At 48.5% G+C, this 22,281-nt stretch overlaps 1 protein-coding gene across 1 annotated transcript; it reads right to left on the bottom strand.

Annotated features, from left to right (window-relative positions):
- Nucleotides 1-381: 381 nt before the first annotated feature.
- Nucleotides 382-22,281, bottom strand: DISP2 (dispatched RND transporter family member 2; the record flags this gene model as incomplete). The annotated part of the gene is made up of 8 exons (XM_084264092.1): nt 382-3,801; nt 4,645-4,742; nt 5,681-5,799; nt 6,278-6,393; nt 7,341-7,464; nt 10,717-10,746; nt 14,032-14,478; nt 22,202-22,281. The coding sequence occupies 8 exons, from the start codon at nt 22,279-22,281 to the stop codon at nt 382-384; spliced, it is 4,434 nt and encodes a 1,477-aa protein (XP_084120218.1).

The raw sequence follows: 22,281 nt of genomic DNA, 5'->3' as shown, positions 1-22,281 counted from the left end.
CTCTCTTTATCTGTTGTTACATACCTGAGGAGATTCACCTCTTTATTTCTCTCCTGTGTGAGCTTGACAAGAAAACAAAATCAATCACCTTGTAGGAAAGGACGGAACAGGTTTACGGGATAAATTTTGCAGTACAGCTGTGAATATGGCACCAGACACTGGGAGGTCAAAGGGCTTTTACTCCATCAAGATTGATCTCACATCCTCTCGCTAGTATCAGATTTGCTGGTTCTGTGAAAACATGGGTGTTCGCACAGCTGAAATACTAAGAAACAGTCTCAGCTCTAGGAGAGGTGGGAGGAAAAAAAGTGGTATTTACAGTTCCAAGGAGATTTTGACTTCCCCTTTCCTTAGCAGTACAGTTTTGTTTTCTACAAGGTTTCAACTGTTGTACCCAGAACTTTGTGCGCTAGATCGTTTGATCCAAACATCAGGCATGTCTGGTTGGCTGTTCGGTAACACCACCGGACCTTCGCTTCCTAATCCAAATCGATTTTTCCATGAAGAGCTGTTCTGCTGCGATGCTGCTGGAGAGATATCAAAGACAGTCTCCCTCAGGTCCAGCCGCAGGGTATCTCTCTTGCCGTTCAGGTAACCCCTCTCTGTTTGACTGTACGAATCAGACAGCTCTAAGACATCAGGGCAAGAACTGGCTGATTCAGCAAGCTTTAGGCCTTGCTCAAAATCACTAATCGACGTCTCACTGGAGATGTTGAGCATGTCAAAAGAGCTGCCAAGAGAACAAAGGCATCTGTGAATTTTGTAGATGTCAGCAGCAGGGAGATGGCTGTTGTCTGAGGTATAATCTGGCTGCTGCTGGGCAGTGTCACTAGAGTACTGTGATTTATCAAGCTGCCCTTCCTCTTCCACACCAGCCGTCTGGATGTGGTCCAGCTCAGACCCATCCCAAGCTTTAGGACCATACTTCCGACATCGACAATCTCGGCAGAGTCTCTCCCTGTGCATTTCTGCCCCTGAGCTGCCGTGCTTGTATGGAGAGGAAGTTTGCAAGGCAGGACACTGGCACAGGCCAACCTGCTGGTCTCCAAGGGTGTCCTGCAGTGTCTGTCTCTCTCTTTCAAGGGAGGGGTGCATTCCTAGTCTGGGGCATCTGTTTTCTTCAACTTGGGTGTCTTCAGAGAGCACTGAGGGCCGGTTGGACAGCTTGCTTGTGGAAGTGCTGTTGTCAAAGCTGTCGCTGAGTTTCCTGGATAAGGGCTGGAGCTCATATTGCTCATTTGCAGTGTTGGACTCCTGGACCTTCCGCAACCGGTTTTGCTTCTCACTCCCCCCGCAGGCAAAGTTTCCATTCAGCCCAGAGTCATCAGAAAAGTCTTTCATGGTGTGGGCACAAGGCCAAAGGATCTGCCCACAGTTCTTCTCTGGGCCGAAGAAGCAGCACAGTGACTGGAAGAAGAAGCTGGCAAACCCACAGCTGATACACTTGATCATCATAATGAATATACCCAACTTCCTGTATGCCAGGACTGTTGCAGGCAACATAATGACCCCTGCAGAGAAGAGAGCAGAAGCTGCCATGGCTGTGGCACAGCTCATCTGCTTCAGGGAGAAGGCCACTCGGCTCAGGCGGTCAGAATGGGGGCACAGATGATAGGAGATGCAGTAGTTGACGGTAAAGTCAATGGAGAGACCCACTGCAGCTGAAATGAAAAGAGATTCCACTGCATTGAGCTGCCACTCCAAGAGGACCAAAAGGCCAATGGTTACCAGGACAGTGCCCGCGATGGCAGTAACAGAGAAAATGCTAAGGAGAACGTTCCACGTAGTGAGCAGCAGCACCACGAAGGATATGGCTATGGAGAGCCCCATGACCACCATTGTTTCTGTGCTCAGACTGTGCTGGAGGTTGTATAGCTCTAATTTACTGGTAAACCATCCATTCTGAAGCCCCACAGGGGCAGTTTTCATTTCCTCTGTTACCCAGAGGTTGATTTCCTCATAAAATTGTTTTGTTTTGCTGTAGTTGAAGCTATAGTGATAAATAGTTTGAAACTGCAGCACTAAGGCAGCAACATTTCCCTCCGCATCAAACCTGAGGCCCAGATCATAGGCTTCTGCCCCTTCCCTGCCCTGTTCCAGGAGCATCATTTTGATGCAGTGTAGGAAGACTTCACTTCCATAAGGGAAAGAGAACTGGTTACAGCAAAGATTGAAGCTGTGGTCTCGCTGAGAGCACTGGCGGCTGTCCATCCACCTGAGGAACTCCTCCATGAAGCACACGGTAGATTTTTGCTCTGCATCAGGGTAATAGAAACTTTTGTTCTTCACTTTTTGGCAGAATTCAAGGAGCCACTTCTGGGCATCGGGGTTTTGGATTGTGAAGGTGATGTCGGTCACTAGGGTGCCGTTGCTTTTTGGATTGAAGTGGTCCCCATTATCCACGGGCAGAATGCCCCAGACTATGGTGACAGGCATACGCTGCCCTTCTCCATGTTCCAGCCTCTCAAACATGAACTGGTGGCAGTACTCAGAATCATACCTCTCAAAGGGGTGGCTCAGTCTAAACACCTGGACAGATGACGTCTCAAGAGTCGGGAGTTTGAGTTTTGGGTTGGAACAGGAGATGTAGGCACCTCCTATTGCTAAGGCAGCAAACCAGCAGATCCAGATGTACCGAAATTTGATGACCCCGCAAGGCAGAAGCTTTTCAAATAGCAGCTTGGAGGTTTCAGACAGCATGTTCTGGACACCCCTGAGAACATAATGGAGGGAGAGAGCAACTCTCTTCTGGCCAGTGTTGTTCCAGTAGTCTTCTGGCTTGTAAATGCAGGTCGTTGCTATGTAGCGCTCGTACAGCACAGCCGAAGAAGGCAGCCAAGTCATCATGAACACCAGGCTCACCAGCACAGAGGTGCCCATGTAAATAGCGAAGCAGCGGATGGCTATTATATTGCTAATGTAGCTGGCATAGAAGGCAGCACCCGTTGTGAAGCAAGATGCCAGCATGAGATACGCAAAGTGGTGCATGGTTTGACTCACCCACTGAGAGAGCCCAGCAGAAGGGTTCTGGCTCTTGCTGAGGTTCCAGAGATCAAAGAAGACAAAGGTGTGGTTGGCAAAAATGCTGCTGAGAATGATGACTGCTGTCAGGTTTACGAAAGGGAAGTAGGTGAATCTGAAGGCCACCTTGTACAAGAAGTAGGAGATCATTAAAGAACTGACAACAGCGAGCAGGACCATCAAGGTAATAAAGACTGAGCGTAAATAAAAAGAAATGCTTAGAAAAATAGCTAATATTGCCAGGACTGGATACTTAGTATCCAGTAAAAGATAGTGCTGGAATAGTATCTGTTTAAGGCCCAGGTCCATTCCAGTGATAGATGTATAGTTATCAAACAGATCCCAGGATTCAAGATTGTCTAAGTAGATCCCCATCATAGATGCACCTTTCCTTGTAGGCAAAAAGAGGAGGCTGTACTTGAGAGATGGCACTTGATACTCCATCGTCTGGGGACTAAGGAAGTCTCTGTCAACCAGGAAATGAAGAAGCTGGTAGATGGCATTGAAGCGGGTACACTTTTCTGGGACTTTGGCGCACTGAGAGTGTTTCTGCCTCACAGTCTCGGGACCTATGCAGGATGGAGTGAGGATACCTTTGTGGTAGTCCGGAGCACAGGCACGAAGGAGGGCCAGGGTATGGGAGATGTCTCCTTGGGTTATCTCCAAACAAGAAGACCTGTTGTACAGGACAGCAATGTAGTTCCCCAGAGACCAGCTTGGGCAGCATTCATTGGCTTCAGTACGTTGGCAGAGGTCTCTAAAATGAACATGTGAGCGGATCTGAAAAAAAAACCCAGACGAGGGAGCATCGGTCAGAACCTCTCTGCACACTTCATCTTGCAGCCCCGTAGTGTTCCTTGCTCCTTGCAGGAACCCTCCTCTCCAGGCATACAAGCCATGGCTTGCCACCCTCCCAATGACAAACTGCAGATACTAAAGCTATTGGAACATGGCAGCCTTTTGCAAAAATTAAACTCTGACCCTTATTTATATTTTATGTCCTTTGATTTGAAAATTTGGATCCTATAGCAAACACAACTAATCGAATTAAACTTCTCACTTGCAAAACTTGCTGTCACAGTCTCCAAGATGACACATCCATTTCAGTTATTAGGTTCTGCTGCCTGATATTCTCAGCAGCTTCTGATGGACACCTTTGGCTTCTGGACCAAGTTCTTATTCGGTGTTGTATTTTCATAGAATGCTTTAGGTTGGCAGGGACCTCAAAGATCATCTAGTTCCAACCTCTCTGCCATGGGCAGAGACATCTTCACTAGACCAGGTTGCCCAAAGCCCCATCTAATCTGGCCTTAAACACTTCCAGGGATGGGGTTTCCACAGCTTCCCTGGGCACCCAGTTCCAGTGCCTCACCACCCTCAGAGTGAAAAATTCCTTCCATTTATTCTTGTTTAGTGGCAGCTGCTACTTTGCAGCTGGACTTCAGTGACAGGTGGAATCATCTGTGTATTACTAAGTAGGTAAAATGCTTTGGGGTTCTCTAGGCTGAAACCTGTTCTGTACCTTACGTTATTTTTATCTGGCTGCCCTTCAGCTAAAGATTAAAGACTACAACAGACAGGAAAGAGACAGCATGTATACATGTTCTTCCTGACATCACTAACCTTGTCTTGTTCAATTTGACACATGGACTGAATAGCTTGCAGGTTCCATAAGCTCCCAGCAGTTGTGGACATAAATACCAACTGGGAATAGCTCTTTTCTGAAATAAAGAAGAAGAAAAATAAAATTAAAAATTTAATTTAAAAAAGGATTAGGAAATGAAGATGAATCAGCCAGAGTGTTGGGAGTAGACTCTGTGCATAATAAAAAGCACCCCACCATATCTCGCCGCCTGTGTGACTGCATACGGCTGCTACAGAGGACTCCCTGAAGGGAAGCAGCTCACAAAGAGAGTAGCTCATGGTGAGTGGTAGCATCTGCCTCGTGTGATCTGACCCCTGCTCCTGGCCCATCTGTCAGCAGCAGGAGAGCAGTGTTGGGGCATTTTTGGAATGCTCTCTCTGTGCTGTCAGCAGGCTTTTAGTGAGTGTTGGCATCTGGTTCTGCACCCCTGTTACACATGAGGGGCTCGAGTTCAGCCCAGAACTCCCAGGGACCTGTGGGTTTGGTGTTTGATTTCAGAGGTGGAGTAGAGGCAGGGAAGGGAGTAAAAATGCATGCTGTTCCTCTTCTACTTAGTCCACTTTGGGACACATTTTGTGTGTCTTGGAGTTTTCTTTTTTTCTCTCCAGTTTTTAGTGACACATTTTTCAAGAAGAAAAGAAGGCACAGAGAGGGAGTGGGGCATAGGCCATTTTTTCAGGGTATTCACTTTTGATATGGGCAAATGGTGAAAACTCGAGTCCTTTTATGGGTGCTTTTAAGACATATTTCTAAATAGGAGAAAGAAGTATGGCAAAAAAAGTTAAACAGCTCTTCTGCAGAATTTCAGAATAAGCCTTTTCTAAGCACTCAGTTACAAAGTGCTGGAAGATCACTATCCAAAAGGTGGCTTAGGTTTCACAGAGTGATACTGTATCCACAGCTTTCCTAGCGCACTTTCAGATCATTTCCCTGTGTCCTAACCATCTTGGCAATTCTGTACACTGTTGAGTTCTGTGTGTGTAAAACTTACTGTCCCATCAAGATCTCGCTTACCTGGGGGACCACAAAAGAAACCATCTGCTCCGTAGATTTGTTCCACCATTCTCCGTGTCCTTGCTTCTTGTTCTCCCTGAGCAGCCTTCTGACCTCTGCTAGTGCCAATGCTGTCATAACTAACAAGAAATCAGATTATTTACGTAACTAGAGATCGTCTGGCTATGAGTTACATTCACTGACAAGGCTCTGGTGCCACACATAGCACTGCTGCAGCAATAAGAGCCGTCACGGTCTTGAAAGAGAGTTGCTTGGATGGGAGTGTTCTTGGTATTGGGATGGCTGTGCCCCTTTGTAGGGATCTTTGTGAGACTGAGTGAGGAGCTGCATCCCCTTGTGCAGACACACTGGGTCGCCTCTGCAGTCTCATAATGGTAACCAGTGAAGGAAACACATGAAGAGTTTAGGGCTTAATTCCTAGTTTACAGAATAGCGAGCCCAAGGCCACTCTGGGCAAACAGCCTAAACTCTCCAGTGCCTTTGTTGCTTTTAAGTGTAGCATATATGTTGGAATTCACACAGGTGTCTTGAAGCATTGAATCTATAACTGTACAGCCAACATGTTCCTCCACCCCCCCCCAAACCAAACTCAAATACCTTTTCTTCTCGGCATAGGGAGAAAGGGACAAGGTCTTCTTGTAGCCTGTATGGCTCTCTACATTCCTCCACACCACGAGCTTTCTGCCAATGTCAGTGTCTCGGGGCTCGAAACCCTGCAGCCAAGCAAAAGGGGTTTGTCATCAGCTTGCATTTCAAGTTATCTTACCTCCCCTTAGACCTCCTTCTAGACACAGAAACTATATGAGATTATCACTGCATCTTGGAGAGATATACTAATGTAATTTTTCCTGGAAATACTGCATCCCAGAACTGAGGGGAAAAGGTAGGTCTCCTCTCTTTCCTTTCAGGGCAAGAATGACTACAATTCTGTCTCCCTGACCTCAGAAGACTCTTCTCCTCTTGAGGTAAAATAGTCACAGAAATGGGGGTAGTTTCCCTCCTCCTGGACAAAGTCTACTCTCATTTTCTCGGCATTCTTCCATTAATGAGAGACAGGGATGCCTTTAAGAAACAAGGGATCCTGCATGGAAAACAGAACCCTGTGCAGCAATGCTCAGAACAGGGCAGCCTTCCCATTTCAAGAGCCTCGCTCGCAGACAGACTGTAGGAACCAGAGCCAGATGCTCCATTGAGTCCCCACCCAGACTAGTCCTTTTGGACAACACCAGTTCTGTAGCAGTGGAAGGGAAGCAAACGGAGAGATCCTGGTTTGTGCTGGCAGTGTCTCCACAGCACGCTGAGGGCAGTGGTGTGAGCCCACAGCGTTGCTGAGAGTTGGGCCAGTGGCTGCCGCTGGCGTAGGTGTCAGAGGAACAGTAAATACTGTGCATGACTGTGACACTTTGTGTTCATCCTGAGGGAGTCTTGCTTTGGGTGCACACTGTGAAGATGTGGGTTAAGGACAGTGGATCGCTGATAAACACAGTCACTTTTCTACTGGCTTTGATGCCTTCCTTGATTTATTGTCCTGTCTTGCTGCCCCTACCTGCAGAGAAGGAAAGCACCATCGGCTCATTTTATATGGCAGAAAGAATATATCAGTGGTTGGCCTGTGGATTTTCCTTCTGTTCATGTTGATGTATCATCTGCAGGGACTTACCATTAAGGGTTCTGAAAAGTCAGGCAAATTTCCAACGAGCAGGCCAGCTAAAGTGCAAACCACAGCCGTCACTGAGCACAGCACCAGGACAGCTATGGGCCACTCCGCGATCATTTGGGAATAACTGGAATCAACAGGAGAAGAAAAAAATGCAGCTGTTGAGGAGCTTCTGCTATTAGCACAAACCCTGCTGTCGAGCCAGTGTAGTGTTAGTGAGAGGAAGTAGAAGAATGAAGGCTTTCTGGTTTGAGCATTTATTTCTTGAAAACCTTGGAGGCTCTAGTACAGCTCTTAATGAACATATTAAACGTCCAACTGGATGTTTGCAGGCAATCCTAATTAACTCGGGTAATTACATTTTGCCTCCCTAAATTTTCCTGCTTTTTCAATCAGAAATGATAAAAGCCAGACTCTTGCATCCTGGGGCAAAATGAAGCTTTAAATATTTAACTTAAAAGATTGCATTTAAAAAGAGCTTCTTCCTTTCCCCTCCCATCGTGCAATCTAAGCTAGTAGCTGCCTGACAGTCTGGCCTGCAGATTTTCACACTGTGGGCCCTGAGAAGTCCTTGGGCTATTCTGAAGGGTGCCCTAAAGATAACGAACAACTCTGTTGTCACTGATCTAAACTCACTCACTATGTAGGGGCCTGCCTTACTGTTGGGAACTATATGGACACATGCACAGCAAAACAGGAGGGACAGCAGATAGCTGATGCTAGGGCTGCCAGCAGTGTTCACAGGGCAGACAAATGGCTTCTGCACCTGCCACATGAGTGAATCTCACCTCAATCTCAGCCTCAAAACCAAACACTGAGCCTACACCACAGCATCTGCAAGGGTGGCAGACCGTTTTTCCTCCAGAGTTTGGAGAACACCTGAAAGCTCCCAGGCCATGGCTAGGCCTGGAATACTATGCATGGTATGGTGGCACACGCATGTTTAATGACACTTCTGTACAGACAAAACCCTTCCAGAAAAGCACCTTACTCTGGTCAAAAGTACCTCTGCCAGCTACTTCTGTGGTTTAAGTCCGGTTGAAAATTTTCCATCCAAGTTCTGTTTTTCTTGTGGGACAAGCTGTGCATCCTATAGGATCATCTATTAAAGTTCCTATCCCAGAATTTTTACCAGTGCAGGTTTTACTGCATCAGTATTTCTGTCTTCCTCAAAAATATCTGTTGAAATACAAGATAGCGGAATAGGTTCCTGCTCTGGTTTGGCAGATTCTAGGTAGTTCTTCTGGATTCTGATGTATTTCCAAAATAAAAGAAATTCTTTGTTCAAAAATAGTTGACAAGTATTTGAGCCTTATGGGGAAGTGGAATATTTATGAACTTTACAGAGGCTGTGCCAGTGCATATCAGCCTCGAGGTGTGATGAGCTTGCTTGTCTGCTTTTTTGCTCCTCTTGCCTCCAACTTCACTGAATCAAATAGAATCATAGGTTGGAAGGGACCTTTAAAGGCTGTCTAGTCTGACCCCCTACAGTGAGCAGGGACATCTCCACTAGATCAGGTCGCTCAAAGCCCCATCAAGCCTGGCCTTGAATGTCTCCAGGGATGGGGCCTCCACCACATCTCTGGGCAAGCTGTGCCAGTGATCCACCACCCTCAGAGTGAAGAACTAATACCCAACCTAAATCTCCCCTTTTCTAGTTTAAAGCCATCACCCCTTGCCCTATTGCTACACACCCTCAGTAATAAGGTCCAGCCAGAGCCTTCTCTTCTCCAAGCTGAACCAGTCCTCTCTCAGCCTGACTTCATAGGAGAGGTGCTCCAGCCCTTTGATCATTTTTGTGGCCTCCTCTGGACCCACTCTAACAGGTCCCTGTCCTACCTCTGCTGAGGGCTCCAGAGCTGGACACAGTATTCCAAGTGAGGTCTCACCAGAGCAGAGTAGAGAGATAGAATCACCTCTCAAAAACTGCTGGACACACTTCTGGTGATGCAGCCCAGGATGTGGCTGCAGATGCACATTGATAGCTCATATCCAGAATAATGCAGTGTTCTCCATAATTAGAACTCATCACCAGCTCTTCAAACAGCTCTTCACATACCAGGCTTTGTATTTTTTTTCAATTTAAGATTGCCTGTCACCTTGTTTCACAGATGAGTTCTTTGCTATGAAAATTAACAAAATTTTGCCCTGTACACATTAGTGTGCTCAATTTCTGGAGGCTGTTTTGGGTGATCCCATGTCCAGTTACCACATAGGAAAAAAAATGTGTGTGTGTATGTGTGGGGAATAAATCAGCTGCAGTGTCGGGTGCTGGGAGGTATTCACTCAGACCTTCCAGAAAAGGTAGTTTACAAAAATCAGCTTTTAAAAAAAGGTTGAAAGCGATCAAATTATTTGAATTTTGAGACATGTATTAAAAATCCTCTGTCATTTGAAAAGGTGAATTTATTTCAAGGGTGGACTGTCTTCCTGATGGCTCATCAAGCTGGATTAATCCTATCTATATATTTATATTGATTCAATGAAATGAAATAATGCTGAATAGATTGATATAGATGTAGCTTAAGAGACAATTAATATAACTTTAATATAAGTATTTGCGTGTTTTAAGAATAGTTTTGGTTTGGATTTTAGTAGAATGTGGCTTGAACTGTGTGGGCTGTTTCATGAAAGCGGCTAAAAAATGTAGTCATAACAGCTTTGAAGCTCAAGACAGTGAAGATAGGGGAGTCATAAATAATGAGACCAACGACCAATTAAGAGACAGAGTGTATCTTGATTTCAGCAAAAAGGGGTTCCTAAATAGTTTGTGCAGGAATGTGTTTTGGAACCTGGAGAAAACCATAAAGAGCATGTGCTGAGAGAGAGGAAGACATTCACCCCTGAGTATCACTGAGCATGCAAGGAGTTACTGTAAATGACTTCCTGGAAATAATTTGTATAACCCTGCCTTTTCTTAGAAATGATAATGAATATGTCTAGTTAATTGGTATAAATATGAGAAATTTGGCTTTAATCTGGGCCCACATTCGGAGGAGCGATCCCCTGGGTGCCCAGCGCTGCAATAAAGGATACCTGCTTAACAGTCACCAAGGCGAGTGAGTTTTGATTCTGGCTTTCCAAGGCATCAATACATACATACAAGCAAAGGGGAGTACTGTGTACATACATAAAGCTACTGTATGGATTAGAGACAGGCACCTGCCCCCAGAACAGCTACCAGGACAGCGTTGCTATTCATGAGTGCAAGTTAAATTGATCTCACGAGCAATCTGAGGTAAAAAATCCCCAGGAAAGCCCTGAAGGGCATGCTGACCTCGCCTCTGAGGCTGAGCCTGCCACCAGCAGTAACACTCTGCACTTCCTAATTGCAGGGTAGGAGAGCAATGATAATGGGGTAGAAGGACAGGAAACATACCTTTTTGGCATCCTGAAAGCTTTGTCATGTCTACAGACAGGAAGAAAAAAAAAAAAAAAGAAAGAAAAAGCATTAATTTATTGTTTTCTTTCAAAGCACAGCACTGGTCATGAGCCAGATAACCCTTTGAGGGTTGTAAAGCCCCCAGCTGAGCCATTGCTGCAGGAGACTGGCACTGCACCGACTAGCTTAACAACTAACTGAGTCCATCCTTCTCCCACAGTGTTTTAACCAAAGGGATCAGGAATAACAGAGGCAGTCCTTGGTTTTGCCCCTCTGAGAAAACTCTGTAGAAAGTAATGGACACTAGGAATGCAGGAATCACTGCCCAGAGAGGGGGTGGGTGCCCCATCCCTGGGGGTGTTCAAGGCCATGTTGGATGGGTCTCTGGGCAACCTTGTGTAGATCCAGGCCTGGAGCTTGGTGGCCCTGCCTGTGGCAGGGGGCTTGGAGCTCTGTGATCCTTGGGGTCCCTTCCAACCCAGACCCATCTGTGATTCTGTGATTCCATGAAATCACACTGCAACTCTCTCCATGAAAATCTAAGTGCTTTCCTACCAAATTCTCACCTCGCTTCTCAACAAGAGCATACCTCCTCCTTAGAATTAATCAGCCAGACCAGCAGTGCTTAGAGACAGCTTTTCTTTCCTGTTCAGTGTAGCGAGGGTTTTCAAAAAGGTGCCTCTCACTTGTTTCCTGGGCCCTTCCATCAGCAGCATTTGTCTAGTCTAGAGGAGCAGAAGGCCAGTGGAGTTTCTCAAAACATGTTACCGGGGTTTCTTCACAGAGGAGCATTTGTCATTACTCCTTATAGGGCTCTGAGGACTGAAATAAAGCTGCCATCCCCAGGGGACCCAAGGTTACATTTGTTAATGAGTCCCTGAGGGCAAGCTTTCCACTGACATCTTAACAGAAAAGCTGCACTTCAGTGCATCACAGTGTCTGAAGGGCCCCTTGTTCTGTTCTCCATTTCCACCGAAATGCCCCCGCCACATATGCGCCACCCTGGCATGGCCTCGGGTTGCAATGCAGGCTCCAGCAAACTGCTCCCAGCTGTGGCTTCCTCCTCTCTTTGCAACCATGCCAGCCTCAGTTCAGTGAGTGCTTCCTCTTCCCTTCACCCTTAACCCTTACGGTCTTAAACTGGGAGGAGGTCCTGCTGCAGTCCAATAGCTGGATGGGGCTGATGACCCAGCTCCATTCCGGGCAGCTGACCGGTGACCCTGTGGCAGATCATCCTTCCTGGCAGGTTGTTAGGAAAGGAGGACATGAAAATGGAGGAGAGTTCCCCATGGAAGAGTTGTGTAATAAAAGACACTGTGTTTTCCTCATGGCACTAATGCTCTGTAGATTTGGGAGAGATCAAGCAAAGAAAAATCCTCAGCAGATGAGTAATGAGAGGTCTCTTTCTGGCAGCACACTGCCCATCCTGTGCTAATTCTCTCACAATAGCTTCTCAAGCAGATTTGCTTGGATTAAAAGCCCCATTCTGGCATTATTATGTTACCACTTTTCTGTCTGCTCGTGCTGCACGTTCTGCCAGGGATTTGCAATCCAGCTGCGTTTCCTACTTAAACAACCTGTTACAGAGGACGCAGCTGACAATTTTGTTGATAGTGCACGAGCTAAAAAGGATCCAGGCTCAGCCTCTCTGACTGCAATTGCTCTGCACTGCAAACACAAGCAAATGAAATCCTCTTTTGTGCCTAACCCAGCACTGCTGTGCAAAGACAAGGAAGGAACCCTGTGCCATCTTCTATCAGACTCTGGTGGCTACTGCTGTGGTAGCCCAGGGACCATGGCCTAGTGCCAACAGTGGACCCCAGAAGGCACAGACAGAGAGGAAGGATGATCCTGGCTGGAAGGAGCAGAGGTTGTAGCTCAGGCTGTTGGGAAAGCCCTTCCTGTATGCATCCTGATAGCACAAAACACCCACCACCTGAACAAGTCACTGGGGCGCTCTGCACACCAAAAGAGGGAGTGATTTCCTCAATTTTGTCATGGACAGTACATAGAACCATAGAGTCACAGACTGGTTTGGGCTGGAAGGGCCTTAAAGATCATCACGTTCCACTCCCTTGCCATGGGCAGGGACACCTTTCATCGGACCAGGCTGGGCAAGCCCCATCCAACCCGGCCTTGAACACCTCCAGGTAGGGGGCAGCCACCACCTCCCTGGGTAGCCTGTGCCAGGACCTCACCCCCCTTGTAGTGAAGAATGTCTTCCTAATATCCAATCTAAATCTAGCCCCTCCCAATTTAAACCCATTGCACTTCATCCTATCACTCCAGGCCATTCTAAATAGTCCCTCCCCAGCTTTCTTGTAGGCCCCTTCAGGGACTGGAAGGCTGCAGATCTCCCCCGAGCCCTCTCTTCTCCAGGCTGCACAACCCCAACTCTCTCCACCTGTCTTCATAGGAGAAGTGGTCCAGTCTTTAGTGGCCCTCCTTTGCACGTGCTCCAACAGGTCCATGTCCTTCTCATGTTGGGGACTCCAGAACTGGGCACTATGCTCCAGGTGGGGTCTCATGAGAGCGGAGTAGAGGGGGAGAATCCCCTCCCTCGACCTGCTGGCCATGCTCCTTTTGATGCAGCCCAGAGATTGGCCTTCTGGGCTGTGAGTGCGCATTGCCAGCTCATGTTGAGCTTCTCAGCCACCAGAACCCCCAAGTCCTTCTCTGCAGGGCAGTCATCATCTGTATTGATGATGAGGATTTCCCCAACCCAGGTGCAGAACCTTGGCCTTGTTGAACCTCATGAACATAATTTACACCCTATTTGCTGCCCAACTTGGAAAACAAAACAATCTTCCCGCTGTTGTATTTCTCACTGCTCACCTGTAGCCAGTGCTTTCCTTCTGCTGCCTGTGCTCTCCAGCACAGGCTGCAGCTTTGGTGGAGGCAGAAAAAGAAATGAACTCTGCTCTTACCACGGAGAAGCTCTGCCCAGACAAATGATTACCCAGCTGCATGTCTTGCAGTGCAAAAGGAAAGGTGGGCTTAAACAGACCTGAGTGATCTAGAAGGAAGGATCTAGAAGGATCTACGATCTAGAAGGTCACTGGGTGACCTTCGCTTTATCCAGTGAGTCACCTTGAGAAGCAAACCCTGCCTCTCCCTGGTGTGGGAACAGCAGCTCTCTACACTTACCACAGTGGTGGAGAGAACAGACTGGATCCCTCCGTGTGTTTTGGGCCAGCTGCTCTCCCAAACTGAAGACCGAAACCCTGTTTTGTGCATCCCCACTCGCTTTCCATCACAACGGTCAGGGGTGGCTTTTGAAAGCCCCTGAGCCACCCTCCACGTGCCTCTTACCTGACTGTAACTACATGATGCTGTACCGGCCGTCGTTGCCCCGGGGACCACTGTTTCCAGGGGGTTTCTGAGGCCTCATGGTGGGAAGCTGGTGCCGGATCACTGCTGGAAAGGTGGGAACACAACATGTGCCTCTCGCCATGCCCTGGGAGTGCTGGCAGGCCATAGCTGCCTTGGGGCTCCTGCTGGTTGCAGGGGTAATATAGGTGATGCTGCTGCGAGTCCTGGGAGCTGGATGGCACCTGGCCGTTGAACTGGGTGGAGACTGGCCCAAGCCTGTGGCTGGAGGAGGGCAGGTGGTCCTCGCTCAGCCTGGGGGATGCAGGGATGGGGCAGTGATGGACCGGGCAGATTCTTTCCCAGGAAGTGCCACTGTAGCTGGGCTCGGTGGTCCCCGTCTCTGGCATGGCAAGACAGGTCTGGCAAGGTCCTGTGTTTTGTTTTGATCTGTGAGGGAAAATAAGGGTATAGTAAACCCCTTCTCTGTTAGACAGCAGAGCAGGAGAAAGGCTATGCAGGGGATTGCATCCTGCAAACTGGAGATGCTCATAGGCCTCCCACATAACATGGGATGGAGAACCCCATCTGCTGTTTGCTGTACCAAGAGCCAGGGTCAGGGCTGGATTATGCTTTTTCTTAAGACATCCATGACTCATTCAGGGATACTGGCTGAGGGAAAATCCATCACGTCTTTGTGTTTGCTGATATGTCACTGTGGAGGGGGCAGATCACACTGGCTGGTGACAGTGGGGTCCTGACTCAGAACCCCAGAGTGACTGCAGAGATCTAGGGAAACAGAAACCAAAGGAGCCTGCATGTGAGGAAGGCACTCAATTATCTGTGCTTCTTGGGAAGATGAATGTGTTTTATTCCTCTGCAGAAGGACTGGCACTGTTCCACGTTGGGAGAGTAGGAGAGTGAATCATCCCTGGCACCAGAAAAATTGAACGGTGAACGTGATGGAAGTGAGGGTGTAGCAGGGGCTTCGGCCTCCCACCTGGCACATGCCCTAATGGCCCACATGTCCTGCAGTCCGGGCTCTTCAGGAACATTTTACACATACATCTCCCAGGGATGTCAGTAACAGGTATTATCAGTCTGGGTATATAGGAAGGGGGTGGACTAGGATCTCTCAAGATCTTTTGGAGCTTGACTTTTCTCTGACTGCTCAATTTACTGAAGCAAAACATTTGCAGACTCCAGTCCCCAAGTAATGAAGTCTCTGCAGGATATGCTTTTTTCTCTGCATGGAATTAAAAAGAATAATTTAATTCCTATAGTTCTTGACTTACAGAGCCTGAGAGCTTTTGCTAGCCTGCAGAAAGTTTGAATAATACCGTGACAGACTGGTTAGTCTGACACCAAATCCCCTTTCACACACAGCAGACTGAGGTCATGCTAATCCCCAAAATGCCTTAGGAACTGCTGTCTTAAGAGGCAGCTGGCCAAGGTGTCAGGGAGTTCCACCTCCCAGCACCCTGTGGTCTGGAGCTCAAGAAGGAAGCACAATATGGAAGCACCAGTAGTCTCTGGTCCTTGTTCAGGGCATGTGCCATGGTGTCTACAGCCAACCTACATGCCTTGCCTTAGTGTCTGGCATCGAGGATTAGGCAGGATGAATGATTCAGGCCAGCTAGAATCATCAGCTGTCTCAGTCATCAAAGAATTATGAGTGCTGGAGCACGACTACAGTGATGTGAACTTTAGCCTGAGGTACCTGATGGGATGTGGGGAAAAATGAAAGCAAAATGTTTGAGAAGGGGATATTTTTAAAAAACTTCAGAGTCCTTCTCATTTATTTTTCAGGCAGCCATGGAAGACAGAATCCTAGCAATTCCAAGTCCCCAGTATTGTACCCAAAGTTAAATGTCACAATGATATCAACGACAAAAAGGATTTGAAGAACACTATTATCTCAGTATTGATTGAAAATTGGTACTTTTTCCAGAAAGAAGGACACAGTGGCCTTGGCAGCTTGTGCTTTGTACTTTCCAACATCAATTGAGTTTATCAGTGCTGAAGAAACTATTTCATGATTGTACAGAATGGGCTTATTTCCTGAAACCATTACAGCAGAGCAATGCTCGTGGCAGCAGTTACACTGGTGCTGGCACAGAGACCCACAGCACTCAGCTTTACATGCACAGGGGCTGGTAAGGAAGAAATCTCACTGGATTAGGCGCCATCCAATGCTAGTTTTAGTTTTTAAGCCAGAAGACAGCTGCGGCACAGCTACAGACCCAGGTGACATGCTCATGGGTCCTCATTAAAATGACACTGACTTCAGAAGCAATCCCTGCAGGTTTGCTGAAGGTCAGGCCACTCAGGGGCAGGGGGATGGGCTTCATGTGAGGCTTTACTTTGGGCTGTCAAATTTCTTTGCTGGATAGCTTTTGGTAGAGGCCAAGGGAGGAGAGAAGAAATGGCAAAATTATATTAAAATAGTATGCAAATACCAGTGTCTGTGTAAGTGAGCTTCTTGGTATCCTTGGAAGAGGCTGTGCACCCAGAGATCAATGTCAGACAGCATCTGCGAGACCATTAATGTTTCCCATGACAATCTATATACAGAAGGGCTGAGTGAAGTCAGTTTGCACTGAAGCAGCTGCCAGAAAACTAGCAGACAGATGCGTGCACACCTCTCAGAGACAAGTGTGACAGGTTGCTCCCAACAGTTCCAGAGCTTGGTTGCCTCTGCTCTACAACCCAAAGTACTCGCAAGACTCGAGCTAGTTCAGCATAACAAGGGGGAGCGCTGCTGGCCAAGGCAGGAGCTGCTGAGCAGATTGTGACAGTGATATCCCATTCACCCACAGAATTTATCAGAAGAAATACTATCTGCCACATTGCACGATGTTCTTGCTGCCCTGCCAGGATGGATTAGTGGTGGGATTACCCAGCGTTTCAAGTAAGTGATTCGTGTTACAGCTTGTAAACTACTTGTAAACAACAAAAGACTATGAATCAGTCCTTAGTGTGCAGTAATGCAATGCATGAGATTATAAATCAAATGCCAGCAAAGCTGTTCATGAGATGTCATCTGAGGTCTTGGCTGCACTTGTTACACCCTCGTCAGGGTCATCCCTGCACCGGGAGGGCTTCAGGGTCAGCTTTAGTGCAGCACAGGGCAGGGGCACTGCACACAGGCAGAAGAAAGAGTACTCTCTGTGGTAGTCAGGATCTGAAATGATACATTTAATTAGTTATTACCTATCCATACTAATTATAGAACCAACCTGACTGGGAAAGGCCAACCACCACATCCGCAGAGGCGCTGGTGAGCTGCTGGGGCAGAGTTTGTTTGGGAGAGCTGACCCGGAGAGTCCCTCAGTCTGCTCTCTCAAGCTTGAGGTGTAATTTGTCCCACTCTTCCCAGGTGTCCAGGGACAGGAGTGCAGGCTTGCTGTTTTGTACTAGTAGTCCTGGGTCAGGGAGTTTTCAGCAGACAGCTGGGGCTGTGGTCGTGTTATGCTTTGGCACGGTCTAGACCTTTTCTCACTCCCTTTTTGATGCCTCTAAGTTGCTGTTTCCCCTCTACCTTGATCCTGTCGTTTTTCCTAATTTTTGTACACTTTATATAGATGATAGTTCCTTACAGTGCACGATGATTCACCAGCAACTTATGCTCTTGGTATTCCCACACCTGTACAGTATTTCTGTTCCTGTTTTTTAGAAAGCAAAGCCAACATTCTTTTTCATTTAAACTGCTGGATCTGCATAGGAGATTTGGACCAGAGGCTTTTTGTAACTACGTTAGTCTGATGATCTGTTCCATCTGATGGTGAATGTGTAACACTGGGCAGAACAAAAAGGCTTTCACAAAATACGCTTTGAAGATGGTCAGGGAGATGGAGGAAGCACGTAATGACAAATTCCTCCTCCAAAACCCCCTCAGCTACAAAACCTCATGGTGGGCAAAGCAGATGACAGACTCTTGCACAGCACAGATTGCCTCCAGTTTTTATGCACATACCTTAATGTATTTGACTCTAATATTTCACATGAAAACCCATTCTCCTTGTTTACCATTTTTGCTTCAAAATACTGTCAAGTTTCATTCTTCCCTGCATGTTGCTCTTAACCCAATCCCTCGCCTGCTCAGTGACTTCATATTTTAGAATAACTCTGGCTAGTTCACTCCTGACTCTTCTTCATTATCTCCTTTTCAGACTAAACAATTACAGTTCTGTCAATCACCCTCCGGATACGCGTTGCTTTATGCTCGTCTCTCTCCAGCTCCATGACAATGTGACCTTGGTTCTCCAAAATCTCCAGGGAAACCTGGGACTCGCAAATAATGATCACTTCGGATAATCACTGCTGGCAGCTCTGCAGAATTCAAGCCTTCACTTGCTACACTCCCAATTAGCCATCGCGCTGGCGGGCTCAACGTTTGATCTGCTGACGTCTGCACCAGAGATGCAGACTGGTCCTTGTTTGCCTCCAACCATGTCACTGGTACCTTTCTGGGCCTCCAGGACCCTGAACTGTGCTGCAAAAGTGGCTGTGGAGGAGTTTCTGATGTCTGTTTACTGCCAGGCAGGAGAAGAGATGGGCAGAGCACCACACTGGCCTCTGCTTGTCACTCTGCCGTGAACGAGGACTAACACCAGGGGAGGAGAAACTTTCTTTAACATTCATTTCCAATCTGGGCCATGTCAGATATTTGACATCTTTGGGATTGAGTGGGCAGAAATGATCTCTCAGCCATGGAGAAGCCTACTGAGGCAGCCTGACAGCCTCCATTGTCTTCTTCAAGCTCAGCTGGGTGCAACCAAAGAGATGCTGGGAAAAGAGGACAAGGAGGTGTGGGCAAGGGACAGCCTAGAGGTAACATTGCTCCCAAGGCAATGAGTGTCTTATTCTATTTGCTTCCCCGTTGCTTCCCTTGAGATGTCTAGACAGTATAATAATCCAATTTATGAAACGGCCCAAGTCATTTGGAGTGCAGCAGTGCTTTTCAGAGAGGGGTACCAGGGTATAGGCAGCCTTCTTCACGTGGGATAACCAGTGGAAGGACAGAAGCTTTTCCCCACAAGGCAACAGGCAAGATAAGGTCAAGATTTCGAAGGAGACAGCTTTCTGCCATTCCAGCTATGCTGGGATGTGGAGCAGCTGGAGGCACTGCAGAGTCTGTGGCAGGAGCCAAGGGCTGAATGCTATGAGTGGGCTATCTCCCTGCCCCCAGAGCCCAGCACCTTGCTATGGAGATCAGGCACTGCCCCGCAGCAGGATGTGGTTTAGCTGCCCACCTCCCTACCAGCCTGTGCAGAAAGCCCTGACAAGATGGTGTGCTGGAAGTATGCTGTGTTGGCTGCCTGCCCCCAATGCCCTCCCCCTCAGGACGGCTTTGCTCTGCCAGCACATGATGCTGAGCTCCAGTGGAGGAAGGTTTGTGGGGCCCGGAAATGACAGCACGTGGTCTCTTTCCCTTTCCTCAGGCACTCCATTTCTTTGGCATGTCTCTGGTCCTGCTTCCTTCTGAGCCATGAAGCCAGAGACCACGTGCATCTCTGAGGGAGGAGAAATGGGCCAAAAATACAGAGTGTTTTGAAGGAATGGCTTCTTTATTCTCTATTATCAGTGTGTTATCAACATCCTAACTCCCACATCATGTAGCTACATCAGCTACAAGAAAGAAAAATTAACTCTATCCTAGCCGAACCCAGGACATCTGCCCAATTCCACCCTTGTCCCCACCACCGTTTCTGTAAGCATCTCTCTTTTTTAATAGGAAGATTATCTCACCCTTTGCATACTAAGGAAAGGATCAGGAAAGCAGCACTTTGCATATGAAAGGTAGGAAACACCTACCATGTGAATGGAGCTGTCTGGTGCCTGAGTCAAACTACAACTTCTCCTGTTGACAGAAGAATCTCAAGGAGGAATAAAAGCAAGCTAGTTTTTATTTACTTTCTCTAGCACAGCTTTGCTTGTGTATCAGCTGTATGGGTTTTCCCACATGGAAAAAAAAATAAATTCTGAATTAAAACCATGTGGTAAAGGTCAGCGTCCATCCAGATTAATGGGTTTTCCTTTGAGCTGCAAATAACCTTTTAAGAAGGGGGTTTTATAATGGAATTTAAATAGAGGGTTTCTCTTTGAACATACCACCAGCAAAAAACAGCGGTAGAGCTCTTGGGGAAAAAAAAGAACTTCTTCGTTTGGGTTTTCTCAGGAGATATGAGTGCCTTGTTCCAGAGATTAGGGAAGGGTTCCTTGCATTTTGCTCTCACCTCATTCTCTAGCTCCCCTGTGCAGCTGACAGGGAGCGACCAACACCTCCTGAGGCTGGGTCAGGTTCTTGTGCACTGACAAATGTGTGCAGCTGCTACTCATTTTGCTTCTTTCACTCCAGCAGCAGGATAGTGCGTATCCTTGAGAAGACCTACCCGGCTTGTTGCTAATGAGGCTCACGAGTATGTTAAATCATCATGAAAAATTAATGAGACTGCAAAACTCTTCTTCCCACGTAGTCTGCCAGGAAAAGTTTAGTTCTATAATCCTTTCCATTGACTGATCTGAGCAGCCTTAACCCTGGGCAGCTACTGCTGATGGGGGCGCAGCTGGGAGTGATGGGATGCAGCCAGACACAGCGGGCTCCACATCCCCACCCAGCCATCAGTGCCAGGGCAGCCCCGGTGCATCTTACTCTCCCTGCACTGTCAGTCTAAGATGCACTGGTAACATCATGTTTGCTAAGAAATGGAGCAGTGAAGGGAGGGGGGGTGGATGTCAAACACCTCTCTTTCTCTGATGACGGATGGAGCCTTGGTGATGAGGAGCGGTGGCTAGGAGCGGAGGCTGGGGACTACAGAGCTAACCCTTTAGTGGCTGTGTGAAGAGCACAAGGAAGCATTTATGTCTGTGCACGCTCAGGAGTGAGAGTGCGATCTTCTTGTGCTTTATTGCCATAAATTTGAGTTCCCGTGGGAGCAGCATGAGTGAAATTCAAAATACACTTGTTTCGAATGGCTTAACTTGTCTCTGTAACCTAACTGTGAGAGGCTTGGCATTTGTTTCAAAAGCCCTGTTTGCATGAGCAGGGGTTACTCAGGAAAGCAGAGCTACCAGGGCTTCCCAATAGCTGTGACTCCACGGAAAGCAGAGGATTTAAAGCAGTGCTGGATTGTGTAACAGGCACCCAAGCGAGCCCCAGACCCAAAAGCACACGGGCCTCTGGCTGAGATCTGCAGAGCTGTCTGAAGGCACTGCCCCCTTGCTCCCCCAGGCAGCTGGGGGTGTCTCTGCACCCACATCTGCTATCAAACAGGAGTGGAACTCTCTGGCTTCCAGAGGGAATTTCCATCCTCTAGACCTCAGGCGTGCTCTGACCAGGCAGAATCTGAAGAGATCAGAAGAGCGGTTGCCTCCAGTCTGACAAATGGCAGTGTGCTTGCAAATTTGGGGATGGCTCCTTGCCCATGATCGTGGGCTTGTTGACGTTTCCGGAAAACGACAATGTGGCTGCCAGCCTGGTTTAAGACACCAGGTAAAGGAGCATATGGTGCAGGGGGGGGATGGAGAAGATGAGGGCTGCAGGGTTTTATGGATGAGATCTCTGGAGTGAAAACCCTGCTTGCCCAAAGCCTAGCGCAATGGGGACGCTGTCTGAGACACGCTGAGCTTTACCAACAATAGCTCACCCGTTGCTGCAGAAGGGGAAGGGAGAGCTCACCGTGCTGCGGGACAGAAACCGACAGGGCGGCCGGGCCAGGCAGTTGCTCCCCGACACGGTTGGCTCCACATAGCATGTGGAACAACAGCAGGAGAGCCCAGGGCACCGGCCGGACAGCACCCATCTCCCAGCCCCAGAACTGGGGCTGGCGGTTCGGCAGGCAGCGACGGGAGGACAGGAGGACGGGACACACCTCGGGAGGGCTGTGCCCAGCTCCGCACCCTCCAGCCCCGGGAAAAAATCCCGGCGGCACCGGCACCTCCGCACCGACAGAGCCGGGGGTGGAGGCAGGACGGGAGGGCGGGACCTCCCACCCGCCGGGGCACCGGCTCGGCAGCGCCGGCTCGGGCCCTCCGCACCGGGCACAGCCCGGCCGCGCCGACTGCCCCTCCGCACCGGGCACGGCAGCGCTGCCGGCCGCCCCGCCCTCGACGGGAGGCAAGCGCACCCCCCACCTTACCCCCGGCACCCCCCAGCGTCCCGCGCTCCTACCTGGGCGAGGCGGGGCCGCGGCCGCGGCGCGTCCCCTCGGGCCGCTGCTCCCGGCGCGGCGAGCCCGGCGCGGCCTCCAT

The sequence above is a fragment of the Gallinula chloropus genome, assembly GCF_964237585.1.
Source record: "Gallinula chloropus genome assembly, chromosome: 4".
NCBI lineage: Eukaryota > Metazoa > Chordata > Aves > Gruiformes > Rallidae > Gallinula > Gallinula chloropus.
Note: the sequence above shows the minus strand (reverse complement) of the source record. Positions and strands in the feature narration are given on the sequence as shown.